The sequence below is a fragment of the Microcaecilia unicolor genome, chromosome 5 (assembly GCF_901765095.1).
Source record: "Microcaecilia unicolor chromosome 5, aMicUni1.1, whole genome shotgun sequence".
Taxonomy (NCBI): domain Eukaryota; kingdom Metazoa; phylum Chordata; class Amphibia; order Gymnophiona; family Siphonopidae; genus Microcaecilia; species Microcaecilia unicolor.
In genome coordinates, this window is record NC_044035.1 from 186,647,199 (window position 1) to 186,673,319 (window position 26,121).

Genomic DNA, 26,121 nt, shown 5'->3' on the forward strand with positions numbered 1-26,121 from the left:
TGGCTATGCCACTGGCACACATATTCTCTGAATCTTACCCATAAAGTCATACTAGTATGTCTATACCATTTGCACAGCATCCTCAGTCTGGACTAAGACTGGTCCAGCAATTGAAAACAGGATTACTAAGGCAGTGCTTCCAACCACACCCCAGTCTTATTTGAAGGAAAGGAACTTTTGCTGAGCTCTGCTACTAGTCGATTCTGTGACTTCCACACATCTGTAACAGGACACAGGTATCTATTTTACTGCATGTCATATAACAAATGGAAGCCTTTACAAACATGCTGCTTTCTATACAAATGAAAGAAACCTTCTTTCCTCAAAAAATTATTTAACTTTTAATTCAAGAAAAGAAAAAAAGCAAAAACATTTTTTTTAGATAAAAGAAAACTGTAAAATTAAAGATCGCTTTGTTATTCTTTAAACATGCTGAAACACAAAATAGAGAAAAAGCATTGTCAATGAGTTATACAAAGCATGATGCTTACTGATACATAAAAAAGGTAGATATATCTATGTATTTCTTTTTTTTTTTTAAATAAGGACTAGTGAAAAGGTTAGTTTTATCCCTCACAGAATGCAGAGTAATCTGCAGATTTGGAACCTGTGTTAGCCTAGGTACTGAAGGGAGACTGTGGCGTTATTACTCTTATGATGCTTTCTATGAGGCCTGACGTTTTCTCTGGCCCAATATACATTTTATCAACATCATTCACTGTAAGGATGTGGACACTATCTTCAACAGATGTCAGTATGCTTGTTCAGACCTGATGAACGCCACAGAATCCTAGGGCTACCTCTGACTTTCAAAAGTTTGAAATGACAGAGTGGTTTTATCTCTGGGAATCTCAAATTGATCTTATACCAAAGGTGCTAAAATGCATCAGCAACTGATACAGACAACTGAAGCAGACTAGGACAGAATAAATACTCAGTTAAGTGTTCTTTCATATTACAAACTAAAGCAGAACAAACTATAATCAGGGATAAGGCCAGATGCGCTCTGAAGAGCTCTCCCATTTACCTTCTGTTGTTATCAGAGGAATAAAATCTCATCCAACTACAGACCACTGCTTGTTTTGTATTTCTTTAATAGAATGTGTTCTCTCTTAAACAGTGCCTCTTATTTTTCTTTCATCAACACCTTGGGAGATACAGGACAACTGATTCTTTAAAAAAAAAAAAAATTATATATATATATAAATAAAGAGACTAAAAGATGAAGCCCTGAAACCACAGATTCAAGCTGGGTCTAAATATTAAATGTAGAGGCAAGACCCTGTGAAATATTCAGGCTTTTTTTTTTAAGCTTCTGTTTTATAAAATGTAGGGGTCCCTCTTGTGCTAAAAACATGAGACCCAGACATCATCTGTGTGTAAATTGCTATGTGTCTTCCAGTTGAGATCTCCTCAGATTTAAGTATTGATGCTAACAAAACAAATACATTATTAAAGTATCTCACTTAGCAGTGAAAACCAGCAAAACCCAAACATCTTTTTATTCTATTTTTTGTTTACTCTTGAAGAAATGTTTAAATAGATTGAATGCTCCTCTTGCTTAGTCACTCCCACTAATATAAACTTACATAAAATAAGGGTGCTGGTGATCAGAACATCACGCAGGCAATACAAGTAATGCACAGTACAACATTTCTCATCCTCTGGAGGGCTCACCGAGACAAGTGGGCACAAAAATGGTTATCAAAAACAGGAGAAACAGATGATGCAGCTAGTAGTATTCTCAGTCAAATGCATTGCAAGAGAAGTGAGAGATAAAGGTAGGGTTACCATATTTGTGGAGACAAAAAAAAAAAAAAAAAAAGGACACAAATAATAAAAATGGTTGGGCCCCAACTCCCCATATGTTGCTCGGTTACCTTGATTTGTCCCCTCCCCCCCCCATCGACAGGGCAAGGTGACTGCACCCCTGCTATACACGGCCACAGGCAGGTAACAGCTGTGCTGTTCACGCTTTCCCCCTGAAATCACACTGCAAGAGGAGGAGACAGTGAATGGCTACGTATTGGACTGTTTCCTCCCCCCCACTCCCGTGCCTTCCTAGAGAGCTGACTGCTCATGTGAACCAGAGGCTGTACAGTCCCCCGTGGTTTATGAGCAATTGGCTCTAGGCAGAGGAGGAAGCAGCCCGATGTGCAGCCATTTCAGTGGGGAAGAGAGAGTGAACAGCGCCGTTTGTGTATGTCTGCACAGAGTCGACTCTCAATCCGGGGACTTACCACTTCCGGTTGTGGGAATCAGCACCGTCAGCAGATGCTCCCAAGTCCTGATACTGGTTCTGGGTCTGAGGAGGGGGTGTTGCAGTGGCAATAGAGGAACACAGAGGGGAGTGAAGCAATGGTGGCTCTGGGGGGGGGGGGGGGTATGGGGGGGGGGGGGGGGTCAGTGTCAGCAGTGCCTCTCTGCTTTCACTTCTGGAGCACACAGGAAGTGAAAGGAACCAGTACAATGTGCAGGTGTAGGCTCCTAGAATTAAAATCCAGTCCAAAACTGTCACAAGCAAAAACCACACAGATGCCCCGAAAGTCACCAGAAAGGAGGACATGTCTGGGGAAACCTGGCCGTATGGTAACCCTAAGTAAAGGAAAACCACTAGAGAACGACAGGCAGCTGAAGCACAAGAATTGACCAAGAGCTGAGCTTATTGTCCATGCTGCAGTCAGTGCTCTTATATTAGTTGTGTTCACTATTATTCAGAATTGGAAAGGACAGAATAAGTGATAACAGAGAGAACAGGATGGGGGGAAGCTGGTATGGTGTGAGGCCACCTTTCAGATGGTGAGAGATGAACTAGCTTGTATATATGTGTGTGTGTTGAGAGAATGATGCATTTCAGAGACTTGGAATAAGTTTTGCTGTCAAAAAGGTTTGAGAACCCCGGTATAAAAAAAGGTTAAGGGGAGAGAACAACTATAGAAGATTTTTTTAAAACAGGAAATATGGCCATGGCAAAAAGATATATACACATTTTAACTTAAATGAAACAAATAAAACATTAGAATAAATGAGGAGTCTTAGAAATAAAACCAATAGGAGGGGGCAGCAGAGCGAAATAGTTCAATACTGCTAAATCCCTCATATCTCTCATCCGGTTACTACAGGGACGGTGTAGAGCAACACAAACCATACTAGTTCTGAAAAACAACTCGTATTTTTGTAGGTTGTGAATGTAAGATTCTGAATTAGAGGCCTCTGAAATCACAAATTTGTATATTGGAACTTTATTTTTTTAATGTTATCACAGCCTACAAAAAGACTCCAGTTACTGCAGGCATTTCAAAGACTTCATGCTATGCTCCTCTTGGACCCATAATGTTCTGAGCAGAGGATGGCTTGTGTTTTATATTAAGCCAAAAATATTTCTTAATCAGTAAACAAAAAGTAACATTGATCTGGAAGTCATAGAGCATTCATACAAATAATCTTCTTGTTTTCATAGTGACTTTAGAGAGACACTTTAAAGATGTTCTTTGAAACAAACTAATTTTTTTCCTGTATATATGTATTTCCATCCCCAGTCTTGGAGTTTGGTACTGAGTTTGGAGTTTTCAGGAATAGTACCAGACTGTGCTTAGCTCATGCCTGGGCTGACCAGGCCTTGCAGCATCATCATCAGGCGCCGAGCCAGTCTGTTCAAGGGGCTATGCGGCTCCACCTGCAGGAAATGAAAGAGCTTCTGTCGTACTTGGTTCATAACAGTGCCCATATGATCATGGGTCACGGGGTCGCTGTGGTCTAAATGCATCAGAGCTTCATCCAAATAGCTAAAGGAGAAAAGAAAAAGGGTTATATGCCACATGTACTGTGCTAGCTGCTTCTCATGTTAATGCTAAATAGTCCAACAAACCTACATTCACATCAGGGGTAGCATAAATCACTAAAAAAACAACCCTGCGCTCTTAAATCTCTTCAGTCATCCTTATAAAAAGTGGGTAAATCCAATTATGTAGGAGCCTCAGCAGCAACTCGTTTCACACAGCAACTAGTCCTGTGACTTGACTGCATCATCATCGGCTTCCATATGTATAATTTCTTAATCTCCTTGCACTTTATCAATACAGTTTCTAAAGTGCAAGGAGATTAAGAAATTATACATATGGAAGCCAGGTTGTTTTTGAGTGTCTCATATTAATGCTATATATATATATATATATATATATACATACACACACCGCCTTAACAATGGTCACATACATAGTCTTAAACATGTAACAAGCTCCAAGCATATGAAACTAAAGCATGAGTAACAAAACGTCTTACTCAAAAAAAAAAAGAAAATAGAAAAAAAAACACAGAAAGGAAAACAAGAGTCAATCAGGTAAGTCTTCATGTAGCCAAAAAGACTTTCACAAACAGATGTATTTTTAGCAGCCGTTTGAATTGTTTTATGCCTTCACAAGTTCTCAGGTATCTGGGTAAAGCATTCCAAACAAGGATCTTCTCAGCAATGGCAGATCTGAAATACTTCCAGTTGGGAGTTCTTTGCCTTTCATTTGTCTAACCACTACAACTTTCCAGTTATCTTTCCACAGGAAAAACATGAGCACACACATTGGACACATGTTAACAGACACAAAACTTAAAATTTGTTAACACAGCCAATTGTCAAGGCTTCAACTAATTCTGGTCATTCTACATCCTATAATCATCCCCCAAGAAAACATCCCAATTACATATTTAAAAATTATGCACCTTTCTCCAGCACTGAACAGTTATATCCACCTACAAATTGTTCCCCTATTGATATTCTGAATTAAGCTTTTACTGCCAGATTCTATATAGGTCACCCAAAGGTGAGTGCTCAAATTTGGGCATGGATCCCAGATCTGCATGTAAAATAATTAGCCAATTAGGTGATAATTATTGGCGGTAACAAGCAATTAATTGGCAGTAATTAGTTATGCACAGATCTGCCTATGTCCTATTTTATAACCTGTGTGCCTGAAAGGCGGCAAGAGGCACAGATGTCCCCAGAATTTAAGCATGTTATAGAATATCAGCATTTATTTTTTTATTTTTGTTACATTTGTACCCCACGCTTTCCCACTCATGGCAGGCTCAATGCGGCAGGCAATGGAGGGTTAAGTGACTTGCCCAGAGTCACAAGGAGCTGCCTGTGCCGGGAATCGAACTCAGTTCCTCAGTTCCCCAGGACCAAAGTCCACCACCCTAACCACTAGGCCACTCCTCCACTCTTGTGTACCTAACTGCCATTAGCTGGGCATGAGCATTTACATCAGTTTCTGGCAGGCATAAATGCTTGCACTCAAAGTTAGGCACGAAATGTGCACTAAGCTAGAATTCTGTAAAGGTTGTTCTGTGTAGCAGGGCCGCCGGGGCCGGGCCCGGGACAAGGCCACCCCGGGCCCCGCCCCCTGGGCCCAGCCCCCACTGTCCCCCAGGTTGTCGCCTCCCCCTGAGGGGGGCCCGGTGCCACAGTCCCATCCGCCTCCGCCACCGGGCCCCTTCCACCCCAACCCCCGTCAGCAGAAGTGCTGTCTTCTGACTCCGGCATGCGCGGCCCACACAGACGCGCTCCTCTCAGCTGATCTTCGCTGTACTCTGCAGGGCTTCTGTGCGTCTGACGTCCTGCACGTCAGACGCACAGAAGCCCTGCAGAGTACAGCGAAGATCAGCTGAGAGGAGCGCGTCTGTGTGGGCTGCGCACGCTGGAGTCAGAACAGAAGTTAGCACTTCTGCTGGTGGGGGTTCGGGTGGAAGGGGCCCGGTGGCGGGTGGGACTGCGGCGCCGGGCCCCCTTGGAGGCCCAGGCCACGGGAATTTTGTCCTCCCTGTCCCCCACTCTCGGCGGCCCTGCTCTACACAGGAACCTAAGTTTGGACACCATTTACTGAATCCCCCCACTTATAGCCTGATTGCTTAGTCATTTCTTGTTTTGTTTTTAGTTCTTACATCAGTGGTGTAGCTAGAAGGCAATTTTTGGGTGGGCCAACAAGTTGGATGGGTGGGCACTAGATTTGCCAACTTTTTGAAAGAGAAAAAAAACCCAGCCACCTAATACACCCATGCTTTACCCCTACCCCACCCCATGCTGCACCTCTACCTCACTCCCCATTACTTCAATGAGGGTAGCAGTGCAGGCTTCAGTGGCCAATTAATTGAGAGCTAAAGGAAGTACAAGGAACTGCACTCTTCTTCAGCCCCCATTGAGCCAAGGTCCTCCAACACACATATGGTATTGAAAGCCAAACACTGAACGCCAAACACATTCTGCATCCAGAGCACCTCCTGGCCTTCCATTAATAATGGATGCCGAGCACAGCAAGGACATTTCCCCATAAAACTCACCATACAAAGAAATTCTGGTAATCTCAATAATAGACATGTTGTAAAGTAATTTTAAAAAATCTACAAACAAAAAGTCACTCAGAATCTAGAGCAAATCTACCATGCCAGCACTAACTTCCAAAACAAGGATCCTCTACCTATGAAAAGTGGCTCTAAAATATTGATACATCAAGAAAACTAAACAAGCCAAATTACTACAGAATGCTACATAGAAACTTCATGGTGACAGAATACCTCGGGGCCACGCAGACAGAACACAAGAGCCAAATACTGAATAAGTGACCACAAACTCTATAAATATAAATTAAACTGAAACCCCAAGAAACCAGACCTTGCATGTAGTACAACACTAGAGAAACAAAAAGGCATTTCCTCCTGTGCAAAATTTAAAGGTATCACATGCCAGGGATGATGTTTTTTTTTTTTTTTTTTTTTGGGGGGGGGGGGGTGCAAATAGGGCAATTGTGCTTGGCTTTCTGGCCAGAGAGAGCCCCAAGCCTGCCAGAAGCTGAAGAAGGTGCAGCCTGGTAATGGGCTTTGGGGTCCTCTCCTAGATTTCTTCCCTGGGCCCCAGCCATGTCTGACATATGCCAACTCTGACATAATCTAATCACAAAATAGAAATAAAAATAATTTTTGTACCTTTTTGTTGTCTGGTCATTTTATTTTTCATATCATATTGGTCCCTGTCTCTGGTTTCTGCTTCCCTGTGTCTTTCCTGTCCATTTGACATTTCTTCTGTCTCCATGTCCACCATCCATCTTCCATCTCTGTGTCCATATATTTCCTTATCCAGAATCTCCCGTGTTCATATCCCCGCATCCATTCCTTTGTGCACCCATGTACCCCATGCCCAGCATCTCCCATCTGTGTTCCTATTCTCCTTCTTGTCTGGTATCTCCCCTCTGTGTCCATTATATCTCTATTCTCCTACCCCCCCCCCCCCCCCCCATGTCCATTGTATCTCTATTCCCATATCTCCCTCCCCACCCTCATGTCAGGCATTGCCCCTATGTGCCCATATGTCATCCCAATACAGCATCTCATCTGTGTCCCTGTCCCCATGCTCCTATCCAATGCTCATCCCTTCTGTTTCTTTGTACCTCTCTATGTCCCCTTTCTCCCTCCCACACACCTTTCCTCTCTAACCAGCAACTTTCCTTCTCTCTTCCCTCCCCCTTATGCATCTGGTTCATTCTCCACTATGGGTTCAGCATTTGACCCCCCCCCCCCATTCCTTTATCTCCTTGATCCAACATCCTTCTCCCTTTCCTCTAACACTATCCCTTCCCCCTCTCTTAGGTCCAGTACTTCTCTCCCTTCGTTCTCGCCCCACTTGCAGGTCCACATCTCTCCCTCTTCCCTCCAGTCCTCCCCTGCATATCCAGCACCTCTCTCCCTTTGCTGCAGCCTCCCTTGCATGCCCAGCACCTCTCCCCCTTCCCGCCTGCCCTCCCCCACAAATCCAGCAGCTCTCTCCCTTCCCTCCCACACCCTCACCCAGCACATCTCTCCCTTCTCTCCCTCCTACATATCCAGCACCTCTCCCTTCCCTCCCACCCACATATCCAGCACCTCTCTCCCTTCCCTCACACCCACATATCCAGCACCTCTATCCCTTCTCTCCAGCACCTCCTTACATGCCCAGCACCTCTCTTCCCTTCTCTCCAACCTCCCACCCACAAGCATACATGTCCAGGGCCCCTTCCCTCCCCTCCAACCCCCATGTCCAGCGCCTCTCTCCCCTCCCACAGTTCCGGCACCGCTACTTACGTGTCTTCCTTACCCACCTGCCATCCTTGCCATGGAACTTGCTCTCTATGATCGCTGCCCAGCAGGAACTTCAAACAGCGCGTCAACGCTGTGTCAGAGCCTTTCTCTCTGACGCATGTCACGCAACTTCCTGTTTACGCAGGCTGGGTGGGACGCGGCAGAGAGGAAGGCTCTGACACAGCGCTGACGCGCTGTTTGAAGTTCCTGCTGGGCGGCGATCATAGAGAGAGAGCAAGTTCCGTGGCAAGGATGGCGGGTGGGTAAGGAAGACACGGAGGTAGCGCCCTGGCGGTGCCGGCACTGTGGGAGGGGAGAGAGAGGCGCCGGACATGCGAGGGTGGAGGGAAGGGAGGGAATTGGTATGGGTGTAGTGCTTCTGGGTGGGCCTGAAGCAACATTGGACGGGCCTAGGCCCACCCAGGCCCACCCGTAGCTATGCCCCTGTCTTACATACTGTCTGCAAGCCCAAAAACTATCAAAGTAGTGTACATTCAGATACAGTGGATATTTTCTCTCCCTGGAGGGCTCACAATCTGAGTTTGCACCTGAGGCAATGAAGGGTTAAGTGACTTGCCCAAGATCACAAGAGTGGGATTTGAACGGGCCCACCTGGTTCTCAGCCCACTGCTTTAACCATTAGGCTAGTCCTCCACTGATCCAAGTATAAAAGTAAATATGATAAACACTCTCTACTTTATATATAATTTTTGAACTGTGAATGCATATGAAAAACATTCAATAACTATGATTGAAACCTTGGTGATAGAAACTTTTGTGTGCAATAATACTACCCTTGGGCTAATTTGACCCCCTTTTTATGGCTGTTAACGGCCCTAATAGTAATGGATGAATTCATTTGAGGGTTTATAAGCCTTCATTATTTATTTATCTACATCATTTAAGTACGTGTTGTTTATGTTTTACTAATTGATTTAAAGTTTCGACAAATGATGTTGAAAGTATCTTATATAATAAAACGCACCTCCGACATTCTGAAGCTGACTGCATGGCTGAGGCATTCCTGTTCTCTGTATCCATCTCCTGAATTGACATCACGTACTTCCGGGTTCGTCACAAGCAGAAGTGACCAACCACACGAGGTTTCTCGGCTTCAGAATGTTGGGGGTGCATTCTATTAAATAGGATTGGTCAGTTCCTTGAAGCACAGCCAGAGCTCAGCGTCCTACACAGTAACGCTCAGACACCAGAGAGAGGGAGGAAGGGGGGGGACCTGACACCAGAGAGAGGGAGGGAAGGGGGGCCTGACACCAGAGAGGGGGAGGTATCTCTGTCACACACACACACTCTCTCTCACACACTCTCTCTCTCTTTCACAGTCAATTTCTTTCTCTCTCTCTCACACACTCTATGTCTCACACTGTATCACATTCACTTTCTATGTGTCACACAATCACTCACACACTGTCTTGGTCTCATACACTCAGTCTCACAGAGAGTCTGTGTCTCACACACACTCTCTCTCTCGCACACACTGTATCTGTGTGAAACACACTCTCTCACACACTCTCATTCTCTCACACACACTCTCTCACAGACACACTTGCACCCAGACTCACTTTCTCTCACACACACTCGCACATTCACTCTCTCTCTCACACACAGTCACTCTCACATACACTCTTCTCAAACATACATACTCTGAGGAAAACCTTGCTAGCGCCCGTTTCATTTGTGTCAGAAACAGGCCTTTTTTACTAGTATTTATATTATTTTCATTTTTAGATTTGTTTGACCCCTGAGGCAGGCCTTTGTGCTGAAACCCGGCCATGTGAGGTTGTTTCTATGACTTTTACAATAAAGACTCATATTTTGATATCCTCTTTGGATCAGCCTCATGGTTTTGTTTTGTTACTCATGTTTGTGTGTGTTTTTTTTCCTCTTTTTTCATTTCTTTCCAGGTCTGCAAACCAGTCAGATTTTCAAGATATCCCCAATGAATATTTATGAGGCGTGGGACCTAATCAGTTTAATATGTACAGCTTAAAGAATTCAACCCAAGAGGAGGTGAGCAGGTATGTAAAAATATTCATTCTGCTGTCCTTGGAGAACATCTGCTGCAGGTAACTTTGATTTCTCCAAGAATAAGCCAAAATGACAGCCTTACATATGGGAATCCTTAGCTACCCAGGCTGCCTTAAACAAAAATAGGAATCACTAACAAGGCCTGCAGCAGGAAGGGCTTATGGGTTTCTGAAACAATATTTATTCTCATATCTTTTTTTTTTTTTAGGCAGCCTGGAACAGAAAGAAATGGGCCTCAGATATGGCCTAGTGCAGTGATGGCGAACCTATGGCACGCGTGCCAGAGAGGGCAGGCAGAACCCTCTCTGTTGGCACGCGCGCCTGGTCCGTCCACCCGTCCGCGCGCCATCGCTGGTCTGCCCTCCCTCCCTCCGAGCACCAGGCCGGCCTCCCTCCCTCCCACCAAGCACCAGCCCGCCCTCCGAGCACTAGGGCTCACCCTCCTCCGAAATTTAAAAGGCATACCTGGTCGGGGTTAAGGTGGCGTCCGCAGCGGCAGCGAAAAGTGTGTTGTTTGCTCGGCGCGCCTTCAGCCTTCCCTTCTGTCTCTCAAGCTCTGGTCCCGCCCTCACTTCCTGTTTCTGCAAGGGTGGGACCAGAGCTTGAGAGACAGAAGGGAAGGCCAAAGGCGCGACAAGCAAACAACACACTTTTCGCTGCCGCTGCGGACGCCACCTTAACCCCGACCAGGTATGACTTTTAAATTTTGGAGGAGGGGGGCCCTGGTTCTCGGAGGGAGGGAGGCCTGGTGCTTGGTGGGTGGGAGGGAGGGAGGCCGGGTGTTGGGTGCGAGGGAGGCCTGATGCTGGGTGGGAAGGAGGGAGGCCTGGTGCTTGGTGGGAGGGAGGCCTGCCTGGTGCTGGGAGGGCAGGGGGGAGAGGAGGGTGGCTGGAGGGGAGGGCAGGGGGGAGAGGAGGGTGGCTGGACATGGGTGGCTGGAGGGGAGAAGAGGGTTGCTGGACATGGATGGAGGGCAAGAAATGGAGAAGAAAGGAGTAAAGTAAAGAAATAAATGGAAAGGAAGTCCTGGAAACGGAGTTAAGAGAAGAGATAGAGAGCAGCAGAATCAGACAAGAAAGGTAGAAAAAAATCATTTTATTTTCATTTTAGTGTTTGGAATATGTCCAATTTGAGAATTTACACCTGCTGTCTTATTTTGCACTGGGTATACTGGAGCTGTAACAGCTTACAGAAATGATTTAAAATGAAAAAAAAATCATGTTATTTTTTTCTCCTATACTAGTATAATATTTTCAATGATGTCTGTTTATATGTGCCATGGCTGGTGAAAGGGGTGTGGCTATCATAGGGGTGGAGTCATGTGGTGACCCCACCCATAATGAGTACCAGCACCTGTTGGCACTTTGCCATAAATAATTAGATTTTGGGTTGCTGTTGGGCACTCGGTCTCTGAAAGGTTCGCCATCACTGGCCTAGTGGTTAGGGTGGTGGACTTTGGTCCTGGGGAACTGAGTTCAATTCCCACTTCAGGCACAGGCAGCTCCTTGTGACTCTGGGCAAGTCACTTAATCCTCCATTGTCCCATGTAAGCCGCATTGAGCCTGCCATGAGTGGGAAAGCACGGGGTACAAATGTAACAAAAAAGATAAAAATAAATAGATTCTGAAAGAGTGACAGACCACACTGACTGTCATATCAGAAGCTCTGTTCCAAACTGTAGTAAGATAAATGTGTGGATTGATTTCAACTGATAAATCAACTGCTAGGATAAGCAGCATAAAATCTGTTTTAATCTTTTGGTATCTTGTCAGGTACTTGTGACCTGGATTAGCCACTGTTGGAAACAGGATATTGGGCTTGATGGACCTTCGGTCTGTCCCAGTATAGCAACGCTTATGTTCTTATGTACTGATGCTACCCATTATGAGCTGTGACATAACACTCTAGAGTTAGTCCAGCCTGGGCAGAAAAAGAAAATGCAGTCCACTAGCCAACCTTTAAAAAAAAGTTTTATATAGGACATTTTTCATCAAGAATATAATATACACCAGACAGGGCCTCACTAGCTCTTCTGAGATCCCATTATAACACTATATAATATGAAGTTAACAGCAATCTAAATGATAAACACAAAGAGAGAAAAAATACCCCTAAAACTCTAATCCCTCCTTCTCCCCCCTAGCTGGTTTACTGACTTAGTGGAATGATCTATGAACGTTGTGCCATTCTTCCAGTATTCCTCATGTCTAGCAACAGTATGCTGATTATATGCTGCTATCCTAGCCATGGAACATATTTCCCAAAGTTTATCATAGAAACATAGTAGATGACGGCAGAAAAAGACCTGCATGGTCCATCCAGTCTGCCCAACAAGATAAACTCATATGTGCTACTTTTTGTGTATACCTTACCTTGATTTGTACCTGTTCTTTTCAGGGCACAGACCGTGTAAGTCTGCCCAGCACTATCCCCGCCTCCCAACCACCAGCCCCGCTTCCCACCACCGGTTCTGGCACAGACCGTATAAGTCTGCCCAGCACTATCCCCGCCTCCCAACCACCAGTCCCGCCTCCCACCACCAGCTCTGGCACAGACCGTATAAGTCTGCCCAGGACTATCCCTGCCTCCCGCCACCGGCTCTGCCACCCAATCTCGGCTAAGCTCCTTAGGATCCATTCCTTCTGAACAGGATTCCTTTATGTTTATCCCACGTGTGCTTGAATTCTGTTACCGTTTTCCTTATCCACCACAGTCCACCTCTTTTCTGGTCTGGCCCCAAGCCTATGCTTTCACAATTAAAGAAGTCATTAACCCATAAAGCGAAGATACATACCTGTAGCAGGTATTCTCCAAGGACAGCAAGCTGATTGTTCTCACGACTGGGTCGGCGTCCACGGCGGCCCCACAACGGAACTTTTCAAAGCAAAAGTCTTCAGAGCTTTGAGAGAACCTTCTGGCGCACGGGGCACGTGCACCGCGCATACGCGGCCGTCTTCCCGCCCTTCACGCGACAGCCCCACTCAGTTATATCCAAAAGCAAGAATAAAACGACAACAACTCCAAAGGGGAGGTGGGTGGGGTTGTGAGAACAATCAGCCTGTTGTCCTCGGAGAATACCTGCTACAGGTATGTATCTTCGCTTTCTCCGAGGATAAGCAGGCTGCTTGTTCTCACATCTGGGGTATCCCTAGCACCCAGGCTCACTCAAAACAACAAAGAAAGGTCAATTGGGCCTCGCAACGGTGAGGACATAAGAAGGATTGACCTACGAACTAGAACATCTGAGTGTGAAGCCTGGAACAGAATAAAAATGGGACTTGGGGGGGGTGGAGTTGGATTCTAAACCCTGAACAGATTCTGCAGCACCGACTGCCCAAACGGACTATCGTGTCAGGTATCCTGCTGAAGGCAGTAGTGAGATGTGAATGTGTGGATTGATGACCACGTCGCAGCCTTGCAAATCTCTTCAATAGTGGCTGTCTTCAAGTGGGCCACCGAAGATGCAGCCATGGCTCTAACACTATGAGCCGTGACATGACCCTCTTGTCAGCCCAGCTTGGGCATGTGAAGGAAATGCAATCTGCTAGCCAATTGGAAATGGTGTGTTTCCCGACTGCGACTCCCCTTCTGTTGGGATCAAAAGAAACAAACATTTGGGTGGACTGTCTGAAGGGGCTTGTCTGCGCCACGTAAAAGGCCAATGCTCTCTTGCAGTCCAAGGTGTACAACAGACGTTCAAGCAGGGCGGGTATGAGGACGGGGAAAAAATGTTGGCAAGACAATTGACTGGTTCAGATGGAACTCCGACACCACCTTCGGCAAGAACTTAGGGTGCATGTGGAGGACTACTCAGTTGTGATGAAACTTGAGATAAGGAGCATGCACTACCGAAGCTCACTGACTCTACGAGCTGAAGTAAAAGCCACCAAGAAAATGACCTTCCAGGTCAAGTACTTCAGATGGCACGAATTCAGTGGCTCAAAAGGAGGGTTCATCAGCTGGGTGAGAACGATGTTGAGATCCCATGACACTGGTGGAGGTTTGACAGGGGGCTTTGACAAAAGCAAACCTCTCATGAAGCGAACAACTAAAGGCTGTCCAGAGATAGGCTTACCCTTTACACGTTGATGATAAGCACTAATTGCACTGAAGTGAACTCTTACGGAGTTGGTCTTGAGACCAAACTTTGACAAATGTAGAAGGTATTCAAGCAGGGTCTGTACAGGACAAGAGCGAGGATCTAAGGCCTTGCTATCACACCAGATGGCAAACTTCCTCCACTTGAAAAAGTAACATCTCTTCGTGGAATCTGTCCTGGAAGCAAGCAAAACCCGGGAGACACCCTGAGAAAGACCCAAGGAAGCAAATTCTACACTGTTAACATCCAGGCCGTGAGAGCCAGAGACTGGAGGTTGGGATGCAGAAGTGCCCCCTCGTTCTGAGATATGAGGGTTGGAAAACAGTCCAATCTCCACGGTTCTTCGGAGGACAACTCCAGAAGAAGAGGGAACCAAATCTGACGCGGCCAGAAAGGAGCAATCAGAATCATGATTCCATAGTCCTGCTTGAGTTTCAGCAAAGTCTTCCCCACCAGAGGTATGGAAGGATATGCGTACAGAAGGCCCTTCCCTCAATGAAGGAGAAAGGCATCCGACGCTAGTCTGTCGTGGGCCTGAAGTCTGGAACAAAATTGAAGGACTTTGTGATTGACCTGAGTGGCAAAAGATCCACCAAGGGGGTGCCCCACTCTCGGAAGATCTTGTGTACGACACCCGCATTGAGCGACCACTCTTGAGGTTGCATTATTCTGCTCAATCTGTCGGCTAGACTGTTGTTTATGCCTGCCAGATAAGTGGCTTGGAGAAACATGCCGTAACGGTGAGCCCAAAGCCACATCCTGACAGCTTTCCGACACAGGGGGCAAGATCTGGTCTTTCACCAACGATTTCCAGTTGGTGAAAGACAAATGTGAAGTTTGATCACACAATTAGATTCACCATATGCAAGTGGAGCTTTAAGACTGTTTGTATCATTGTGGCTTGGCAATTAACTAAGCGTGACTTTGAGCAAGCCGCTGACAGGCGCTAGTTTGGACTTTTGGGTTCCAATTTGATACAAGTTATGAACATTCTATAATATCATCAAAAGCTCAATGTGCACGTTAGAGTTAAACTTTAGGCATAAGTGTTGCAACGCAATGCTCTATTTAAGGGTTGCATTATATGAATGTGGTATAGGTTATGATGACGCTGGTGTGGATGACGGTGTGAAAGGCATGTAAGAGTGAGTTCCAAAGAATATATGTTTACATATTGGTAATAATTAAAATGTTGTTTAAATAATATTGAAGTACTTTTCTAATAGATTGTAGTTAAAATTAAATGCCAATAAGTGTAGAGTGATGTACTTGGGGTGCAGAAACCCGAAAGAGAGATACCGAATAGGAGGGAAGAGATTAGTAAGGTCGACTCAAGAGACAGACCTAGGGGTGTTGGTGTCTGAGGAACTAAATGTGAAGAAACAATGCAACAAGGCGATGGCCGTGGCCAGAAGGATGTTAGGTTGCGTACAGAGGGGCGTAACCAGCAGAAGAAAGGAGGTGTTGATGCCCCTCTACAAGTCGTTGGTGAGGCCCCACTTGGAGTATTGTGTTCAGTTTTGGAGGCCGTAGCTTGCTGAAGATGTAAAAACACTGGAAGCGGTGCAAAGAAAAGTTACAAAAATGATATGGGATTTGCGTTGCAAACCGTACGAGGAGAGACTTGCTGACCTGAACATGTATACCTTACAGGAAAGGAGAAAAGGGGTGACATGATACAGACATTCAAATATTTGAAAGGTATTATGAACCTTTTTCGGAGACGGGAAGGCAGTAGAATTTAAGGACATGAATTGATGTTGAAGGGCGGCAGACTCAGGACTAATGTCAGGAAGTATTTTTTCACGGAGAGGGTGGTGGATATGTGGAATGCCCTCCCGCGGGAGGTGGTAGAGATGAAAACGGTAATGGAATTCAAACCTGCGTGGGATAAACACAAAGGAATCCTGTTTAGAAGAAATGGTTCTGCGGAATCTTAGCGGAGATTGGGTGGTGACGCCGGTAATTGGGAAACAAAATAGGAGCTGGGCAGACTTCTACGGTCTATGCCCTGATTGTGACTGAATAGATAGTGATGGGCTTGAATGTAAATTTTAAGGGGCTTCGTCGTTAGCTCCAGAACAGTGCTGGGTAGACTTCTACGGTCTGTGCCCTGAGAAAGGTAAGGACAAATCAAACTTGGGTATACATATAAAGTATCACATACCATGTAAATGAGTTTATCTTGTTGGGCAGACTGGATGGACTGTACAGGTCTTTATCTGCCGTCATTTACTATGTTACTATATATGGTTTGCTAGCTCCTGCATGCATGAAGATTACACATAAAGCAACAAAAAGATATGTGGATCCTGCTGCCTTAGAAAAATACATCCAAAATCAGGAATCCACCACCATGAGTACAACCTGAATTTATTTACGTAACTCAATTTATAATCAGATTTCTATATATTAATAGTTGCAGACTATTGCTATAGTTTCAACTCTTAACAATTGGTGAGTTTGGCTGGGATGTTGATTGAATCCTGAGTCTTCACCTTCTCCACTCAACCCCAAATACTTTATTTCTGATTTTGTTCTTTGCTCTGTCTTTTTTGTACACTGCAGTATTATTGGATTAAGAATCCTATATAATAAAAAGCACCTCCAACGTTCTGAAGCTGACTCCGTGGCACTGTGGCAGTGTAGGGTTCGTAAGTCTGTAACTCAGCGTTTCATTGGCTTTGTCCCGCAACGTCACAAGAACGAGGAACCAATCAATGGTCTGTAAAAAAAAAAACGCCCAACCTGCCTGCCCGGTCCGTCATTGCCACCCAGCGATTCTCCTCTCTCCCCTGGCCCCCCCCTCCAGGCACCCACCGAGTCCCCGTCGCTCCTTTGAAAGCCCTGCCCGTCTGTAGCCTTCCCTTCCAGTTCGTTCCCTCAGAGTCCTGCCCTCACGGAAAGAGGAAATTATGTCAGAAGGCGGGACCTCAAGAGGGAATGAACTTGAGGGGAAGGCTACAGACGGGCAGGGCTTTCAAAGGAGCGACGGAGAGTCGGTGGGTGCCTGGAGGGGGGGCAGGGGAGAGAGGAGAATCACTGGGTGGCTACAGGGGGGCCAGGGGACAGAGGAGAATCGCTGGGTGCCTGGAGGGGGAGCAGGGGAGAGAGAAGAATCGCTGAGTGGCTGGAGGGGGGGGGGCAGGGGACAGAGGAGACAGTCTCACTCTCTGTCACACACACACACTCGCACATTCACTCTCTCGCTCTCACACACAGTCACTGTCAAACACACTCTGTCAAACATACACACTCCGAGGAAAACCTTGCTAGCGCCCGTTTCATTTCTGTAAGAAACGGGCCTTTTTACTAGTGTACAATAAATCTCTAAGTCCACTCTTTTTTTCCCAGGGCTGTTTAAATTTACCTCACAAATGAGTGGTTTAAAATTCGTGTCATCTAAATAGTACCTGGGGAGTTCAGGATATATAGCTGCTCACAGGTTATCAAATATAACGGTTGACAGGGCCTCAGCAAAGAGATCTTTCTCTTTCTTCTCCCTGGCTAAGACTGGAGAAAAAGCCAGTATATCCTGGCTGAATTTGAGCTCCTGGCCAAACAGAGCCCAGAACAGCAAATTTTAAAAGTAGCTGGCCACATCACTACAGGTTACTTCTTTTCTGTGTGCTAACTATAGAAGGCACAGTCATTTCTCTGTAACAGCTTTAAACATAAACATGCACCACCTGCTGGCCAAACTAGAGAAATACAATTCATGAAATATTCTTGTAATTCATATGCTGGAAAATTCAATATTTTGCCACACATACCATGCTTTTGCTCGGCAGAATCTTGCTTTATTTTGTCCACCACTTCAGATAGCTGATTCACTTTAGATAACAAGTTTGCAGTTTCCCAAGTCGACCTTCCCACAGAAGTATTCAGTGTGTCTATTGCCTGCAAGGAAGTGTTCATCACTGCCGGAGGAACAGGAATCCCTTTCACCTCAGGGGACACATTTCCTACCACTCTCTCCCCGACAGGAACACTGCCATAGGGCCTCAGCTCAGCGCATTCTGTTGTACTGGTGTCCAACCTCTCCTCCTGGGTGGCAGCAGGGAAGGGCAGAACACCAGTTGCCAGTGGCGACAATGTTGTGTCATGCTCCATGGGGATGGCAACTCCTTCTTGCTGCCTCCCAGTGGTGCTCTCAAAGGCATCTGCGAGCAGCTGTTGGGTAGAGTAGAGGTCCAAAGTATGTTGGATGGGAGAGTAAACTCTGGCTGGCTGCAGTAAGCCCTTCACAACTCCTTTCCTTTTCGTATGAGGCATTTTGCAAAGGGATAAAGGGATAATTCCAATAAAACAAACAGGACTTGCTGCTTATTCTCGGTGTGCAGGCGCCATCTTAGCCACTCCCAGTCGGTACACCCTGTGTTATTTAATGATAATGGAATCGCACATCATAAAAACATAAGAATAGCCACACTAGGTCAAATCAATGGTCCATCTAGCCAAGTATCCTGCTTCCAGTGACCAATTCAGGTCACAAGTACCTGACAGAATCCCAAATAATAGCAAGATTCATGTTACTGATCCCAGGGACTAGCAGTGATTTTCCCTATGTCTATCTCAATAACAGACTATGGACCTTTCCTCCAGGAACTTGTCTAAACCTAGATACAATAACCTCTTATACCACATCCTCTGGCAATGAGTTCCAGAGCCTAACTTTTCATTGAGTGAAAAAATATTTCCTCTTGCTTGTTTTAAAAGTAGTACCATGTAACTTCCTCGATTGTCCCTTAGTCTTTGCACTTTTTGAAAGAGTAAAAAATCAATATATGTCTACCCGTTCAACACTCCTCGGTATTTTGTAGACCTCTTATCATATCCTCCCTCAGCAGTTTCTTTCCAAGCTGAAGAGCTCTAATCTCTTGCCTTTCCTCATACGAGAGGAGTTCCATCCCCTTTATCATTTTGATCATTCTTTTTTGAACCGTTTCTAATTCTGCTATCTTTTTAAAGATATGGTGACCAGAACTGAATGCAATACTCAAAGGTGAGGTCGCACCATGGAGCGATACAAAGGCATTATAATATTTTCGGTCTTATTTTATATCCCTTTCTTAATAATTCCTACATTCTGTTTGCTTTATTTTATATCCCTTTCCTAATTCTTCTTACATTCTGTTTGATTTTTTTGGCCACCACCACACACTGAGTAGAAGGTTTTAGCTTATTCTCCATGAAGATACCTTGATCTTTTTCTTTGGTTCTGACTCCTAGGGTGGAACTTAGCACCAAATAACTGTGATTTGGATTATTCTTCCCGATGTGCATCACTTTGCATTTGCCCTCATTAAATCTCATCTGCCATTTGGATGCCAGTCTTCCAACTTCCTAAGCTTTCCTGTAATATTTCACAATCTGCCTGAGTTTTAACAACTTTGAATAGTTTTGTGAGATCTGCAAATTTAATTACCTCACTCATCATTCCCATTTCAAGATCATTAATAAATATGTTAAATAGCAAAGGACTCAGTACAGGTCCCTGCGGCACTCCACTATTCACACTCCTCCACTGAGAGAATTGACCATTTAACCCTACCCTCTGTTTTCTATCCATCAACCAATTCCTAATCCACAACAGAACATTACACCCTATCCCACGGGATTTTAATTTTCTCAGGAGTTTTCAAGAGGGACTTTCACAAACACTTACTGAAAATCTAGATACACTACATCAACCAGCTCACCATTATCCAAATGTTTATTCACATCTTCAAAGAGAAGCAAATTGGTGAGGCAAGACTTCCCTTGGTTGAACCATGTTTGTCTATGTGTTCCGTAATTTTATTTTTAATAATAGCTTCAATTGGGTCTGCTGTTTCACAAGACCAACACTTAAGGGCTTCTTGCATAGGCTTCCTTCTGCTTCCAAAAGAAATCAAAACTGGCAGATTTTGCTGAAAGAATCATGAGAAAAACATGAGAGTCATGAGAAATCCTTTCTTCCAGCACCCTAACTCCTGCTCCGACCTGGCTTTATTTTTTGCAGCGGTAAGGCAGTTTACTTTCTGGCACTCTTTTCTGAGCACTGGGGAGGAATACAAAATGACCTCATTAACATGAGTCATACAAAATTACCTCATTAACATGAACTTGACTACACTAGCATGCTACTTGCATTGTCTGCATGCTCCGGGGTTCTGAACGCCTTGTGCAGTAAATGTGGGCATTAGTATGGTGCTAATGGCCTCTAGCACCTGCACTTACTTTTGAGCACTGGGGACCCAGAACATTTCAATGCTTATAGAAACCAGAAGAACAAAGGTTAGAACATAAGAACATAAGCGTTACAATGCTGTGACAGACCAAAAGTCCATCAAGCCCAGTATCCTGTTTCCAACAGTGGCCAATCCAGGTCACAAGTACCTGACAAGATCCAAAACAGTACATTTTATGCTTCTTATCCTAGAAATAAGCAATGGATTGTCCCAAGTACTTCTTAATAATGGCTTATGGACTTTTCTTTTAGAGATATTACAACTTTTTAAAACCCCGCTAAGCTAACTGCTTTCACCACATTCTCTGGCAACGAATTCCAGAGATTAATTACACGTTGAGTGAAGAAATATTTTCTCCAATTTGTTTTAAATTTACTACTTAGTAGCTTCATTGCGTGCCCCCTAGTCTTAGTATTTTTGGAAAGAGTAAACAAGTGATCCATGTCTACCCGTTCTACTCCACTCATTATTTTATTGACCTCTATCATACTTCCCCTCAACTGTCTTTTCAACAAGCTGAACAGCCCTAGCCGCTTCAGCCTTTCCTCATAGGGAAATCGTCCCATCCCCTTTATCATTTTTGCCGCTATTCTCTGTACCTTTTCTAATTCCACTATATCTTTTTTGAGATGCAGTGGCCAGAATTGCACATGAACTGCAGTTGCAACATGGCACAATACAAAGGCATTATAACATCCTCATTTTTGTTTTCCATTCCTTTCCTAAGAAAACCTAACATTTTATTTGCTTTCTTCACTGATGCGGCACACTGAGCAGAGTTTCAAAGTATTGTCAATGAAGACACCTAGATCCTTTTCCTGGTCGGTGACTCCTAACCATTTATCACATAGCTATACTTCGGGTTACTCTTTCCCACATGCATGACTTTGCAATTGGTCACATTAAATAACATCTGCCATTTGGATGCCTAATCTCCAAGTCTCGTAAGTTCCTCTTGCAATTTAACAGCTTTGAATAACTTTGTGTTATCAGCAACTTTAATTACCTCACTAGTTATTCCCATATATTCATAATTTATAAATATGTTAAAAAGCAGCAGTCTCAGCAGAGACCCCTGCGAAATTTCACTATCAGCACTTCTCCATTGAGAAAAATGACCATTTAACCCTACTCTCTGTTTTCAATCTTTTAACCAGTTTTTAATCCATAATAAAACACTACTTCCTATCCTATCACTTTCCAATTTCCTCTTGAGTCTTTCATGATATACTTTGTCAAATGCCTTTTGAAAATTCAGATACACTATACCGACTGGTTCACTTTTATCCACGTTTGTTCACCCCTTCAAAGAAATGTAGTAGATTGGTGAGGCAAAATTTCCCTTCTCTAAATCCATGTTGGCTTTGTCTCATTAATCCATGCTTATGTATATGCTCTGTAATTTTGTTCTTTATAACAGTCTCTACCATTTTGCCTGGAACTGATATAAGGCTCACCAGTTTAATTTCCCAGATCATCTCTGGAACCCTTTTTAAAAATCGACATAACATTGGTCACCCTCCAAACATCCGGTACCATGCTTGATTTTAAAGATAAATTACATATTAGTAACAATAGTTTTGAAAGTTTATTTTTCAGTTCTATCAATACTCTGGAATGTATACCATCCAGTCCAGGCAATTTGCTACTTTTCAATTTGTCAAATTGCCCTATTACATCTTCCAGGTTTACAGTTTCTCTGACTCGTTAGCATTGAATACTGTTTCTGGCACCAGTATGTTTCCCACGTTTTCCTTGTGAAGACCGAAGCAAAGAATTCATTTAATCTTTCCGCTTTGGCCTTGACTTCCTTGAGTGCCCCTTTTACCCCTCTGTCATCCAGTGGTCCAACTGATTCCCCTGCCGACTTCTTGCTTTTAATATACCTTAGAAAGTTTTTACTATGTGCTTTTGCCTCCAACACAATCTTCTTTGCAAACTCTCTCTTTGCCTTCTTTATCAGCATTTTGCATTTGACTTGCCATTCCTTGTGCTGTTTCCTATTATTTTCAGTTGGATCCTTCTTCCATATTCTGAAGGATTTGAAAGTTAAATGCTAACGTAATGGATTTCCTGTGTGTACGTACTCCAGAGCTTATGTCAAATCTGATCATGTTATGATCACTGTTATCAAGTGGCCCCAGCACCATTACCTCATGCATTCCAATAAGGACTAGGTCTAGAATTGTTCCTCCTTTTGTTGGCTCCTGAACCAGCTGCTCCATATAGTAGTCCTTGATTTCGTCAAGGAATTTTACCTCTCTAGCATGAACTGATGTTACATTTACCCAGTCAATATCGGGGTAATTGAAATCACCTATTATTATTGTGCTCCCCAGTTTATTAGTCTTCCTAATTTCTAATAACATTTCTACATTGTCTGTTCATCCTGGTCAGGTGGACAGTAGTACACTCCTATCACTATCCTTTCCTCCTTTACAAATGAAATTTCAATCTATACACATTCCAAGATGCAATATATTCTAACTCTCCTATCTTAATTTTTAGACTTCTGGCATTTGAATAGACATTTTAAACTAGGTTTGTTGTTTCTATTTACATATTGCTCAGCCGTTGACAATGATAATGTGCAATCTTGAAAACCTATCTGCTTTTTATTTAAAGACACCTTGTCTACTATGGTCTCTACTGCAACCTCGCTATCGGGATGCCCTATTTTCCCTGTTCTGGTGATATCTTTGAAAGATACTTTATTCTGAGCCATGTGGTTTTGAGTGACTGTCGGCCTTCCCCCAGTTTCTAGTTTAAAAGCTGATCTATCTCTTTTTTAAATGCCAATGCTAGCAGCCTAGTCCCACTCTGGTTAACGTGGAGCTCATCCTTTCAGAATAATATCCCCCTTTCCCAGAATGTTACCCAGTTCCTAACAAATATAAATCCCTCATCCCTGCACCATCATTTCAACTACGCATTGAGACTTTGGAGCTCTGCCTGCCTTTTGGGTCCTGCACGTGGAATGGGGAGCATCTCTGAAAATGCTACTCTGGAGGATCTGGACTTCAGCTTTCTACCTAAGAGCCTAAGTTTGGCTCTTAGTACCTCTCTCCCACATTTTCCTACGTCACTGGTACCTACATCTACCAAGACAGCCGGTTCCTTCCCAGCACTATCTAAGATCCTGTCTATGTGATTTGTGAGGCCCGCCACCTTCACACCAGGCAAGAAAGTGACCAGGCAATCCTCATGTCCACCAGCCATCCAGCTATCTACATGCCTAATGATTGAATCACAAACTAGAACAGCTGTCCTAACCCTTCCTGCCTCGGCAGAAGTTCTCAGAAACATATCCTCTGTGTGAGATGATAGTGCATCCCCTGGTGGGCAGGTCCTGGCTACAGGAGTACTTCCAACGTCATTATGGTGATGCTCTCCTTCTACATAAGTAATGCCACACTGGGAAAAGACCAAGGGTCCATCGAGCCCAGCATCCTGTCCCTGACAGCGGCCAATCCAGGCCAAGGGCACCTGGCAAGCTTCCCAAATATACAAACATTCTATACATGTTATTCCTGGAATTGTGGATTTTTCCCAAGTCCATTTAGTAGTGGTTTATGGACTTGTCCTTTAGGAAACCGTCTAACCCCTTTTTAAACTCTGCCAAGCTAACTGCCTTCACCATGTTCTCCGGCAACGAATTCCAGAGTTTAATTATGTGTTGGGTGAAGAAACTTTTTCTCCGATTTGTTTTAAATTTGCTACACTGTAGTTTCATCGCATGCCCCCTAGTCCAAGTATTTTTGGAAAGCGTGAACAGACGCTTCACATCCACCTGTTCCACTCCACTCATTATTTTATATACCTCTATCATGTTTCCCCTCAGCCGTCTCTTTTCCAAGCTGAAAAGCCCTAGCCTCCTTAGTCTTTCTTCTTAGGAAAGTCGTCCCGTCCCCATTATCATTTTAGTCGCCCTTCGCTGCACCTTTTCCAATTCTACTATATCTTTCTTGAGATGCGGCGACCAGAATTGAACACAATACTCAAGGTGCGGTCGCACCATGGAGTGATACAACGGCATTATAACATCCTCACACCTGTTTTCCATACTTTTCCTAATAATACCCAACATTCTATTTACTTTCCTAGCCGCAGCAGCACACTGAGCAGAAGGTTTCAGTGTATTATCAACAACGACACCTAGATCCCTTTCTTGGTCCATAACTCCTAATGTGGAACCTTGCATGACGTAGCTATAATTCGGGTTCTTTTTTCCCATATGCAACAGCTTGCACTTGCTCACATTAAACGTCATCTGCCATTTAGCCGCCCAGTCTCGTAAAATCCTTCTGTAATTTTTCACAATCCTCTTGCGAATTAACGACTTTGAATAACTTTGTGTCATCAGCAAATTTAATTACCTCGCTAGTTACTCCCATCTCTAAATTATTTATAAATACATTAAAAAGCAGCGGTCCTAGCACAGACCTCTGAGGAACCCCACTAACTACCCTTCTCCATTGTGAATACTGCCCATTTAACCCCACTCTCTGTTTCCTATCCTTCAACCAGTTTTTAATCCACAATAGGACATTTCCTCCTATCCCATGACCCTCCAATTTCCTCTTTAGCCTTTCATGAGGTACCTTGTCAAACGCCTTTTGAAAATCCAGATACACAATATCAACCGGCTCCCCTTTGTCCACATGTTTGTTTACTCCTTCAAAGAACTGAAGTAAATTGGTCAGGCAAGATTTCCCCACACTAAAGCCGTGCTGATTTGGTCTCAGTAATCCATGTCCTTGGATGAGCTCTGTAATTTTGTTTTTAATATTAGCCTCTACCATTTTCCCCGGCACTGACGTCAGACTCACCGGTCTATAATTTCCCGGATCTCCCCTAGAACCTTTTTCAAAAATCGGCATTACATTGGCCACCCTCCAATCTTCCGGTACTATGCTTGATTTTAAGGATAAATTGCATATCACTAACAGTACCTCCATAAGCTCATGTTTCAGTTCTATCAGTACTCTAGGATGAATACCATCCGGTCCAGGAGATTTGCTACTCTTCAGTTTGCTGAACTGCCCCATTACGTCCTCCAGGTTCACAGTGAAGTCAGTAAGGTTATCCGACTCGTCCGCTTGAAATAACATTTCCAACACCGGTATCCCACCCAAATCTTCCTCGGTGAAGACCGAAGCAAAGAATTCATTCAATCTCTCCCCTACGTCTTTGTCTTCCTTGATCGCCCTTTTACCCCTTGGTCATCCAGCGGCCCAACCGATTCTTTTGCCGGCTTCCTGCTTTTAATATACCGAAAGAAATTTTTACTATGTTTTTTTGCCTCTAATGCTATCTTTTTTCGTAATCCCTCTTGGCCTTCTTAATCTGCGCCTTGCATTTGCTTTGACACTCCTTATGCTGCTTCTTGTTATTTTTGGACGGTTCCTTCTTCCATTTTCTGAAGGTGTTTCTTTTAGCCCGTCCTTTACCTCACTTTTCAACCACACTGGCTGTCTTTTGGACTTCTTTCTTTTCTAAAGCATGGAATATGTTTGGTCTGGGCCTCCAGGATGGTATTTTTGAACAGAGTCCATGCCTGTTGTACAGTTTTTACCCTCTCAGTTGCCCCCCGTAAGTTTTTTTTTCCACCGTTCTTCTCATTTTATCATAGTCTCCTTTTTT

General features: G+C 44.2%; 1 protein-coding gene across 1 annotated transcript in view; it reads right to left on the minus strand.

Moving 5' to 3' along the window:
• Nucleotides 1–3,245: 3,245 nt before the first annotated feature.
• The window catches only part of EDC4 (enhancer of mRNA decapping 4), a 1,195,039-nt gene continuing 1,172,163 nt past the window's right edge, over nucleotides 3,246–26,121 (minus strand). Inside the window, 1 exon segment of the mRNA XM_030203662.1 lies at nucleotides 3,246–3,785. Coding sequence (XP_030059522.1) covers nucleotides 3,593–3,785 — 193 coding nt within the window. The 3' untranslated portion in view covers nucleotides 3,246–3,592.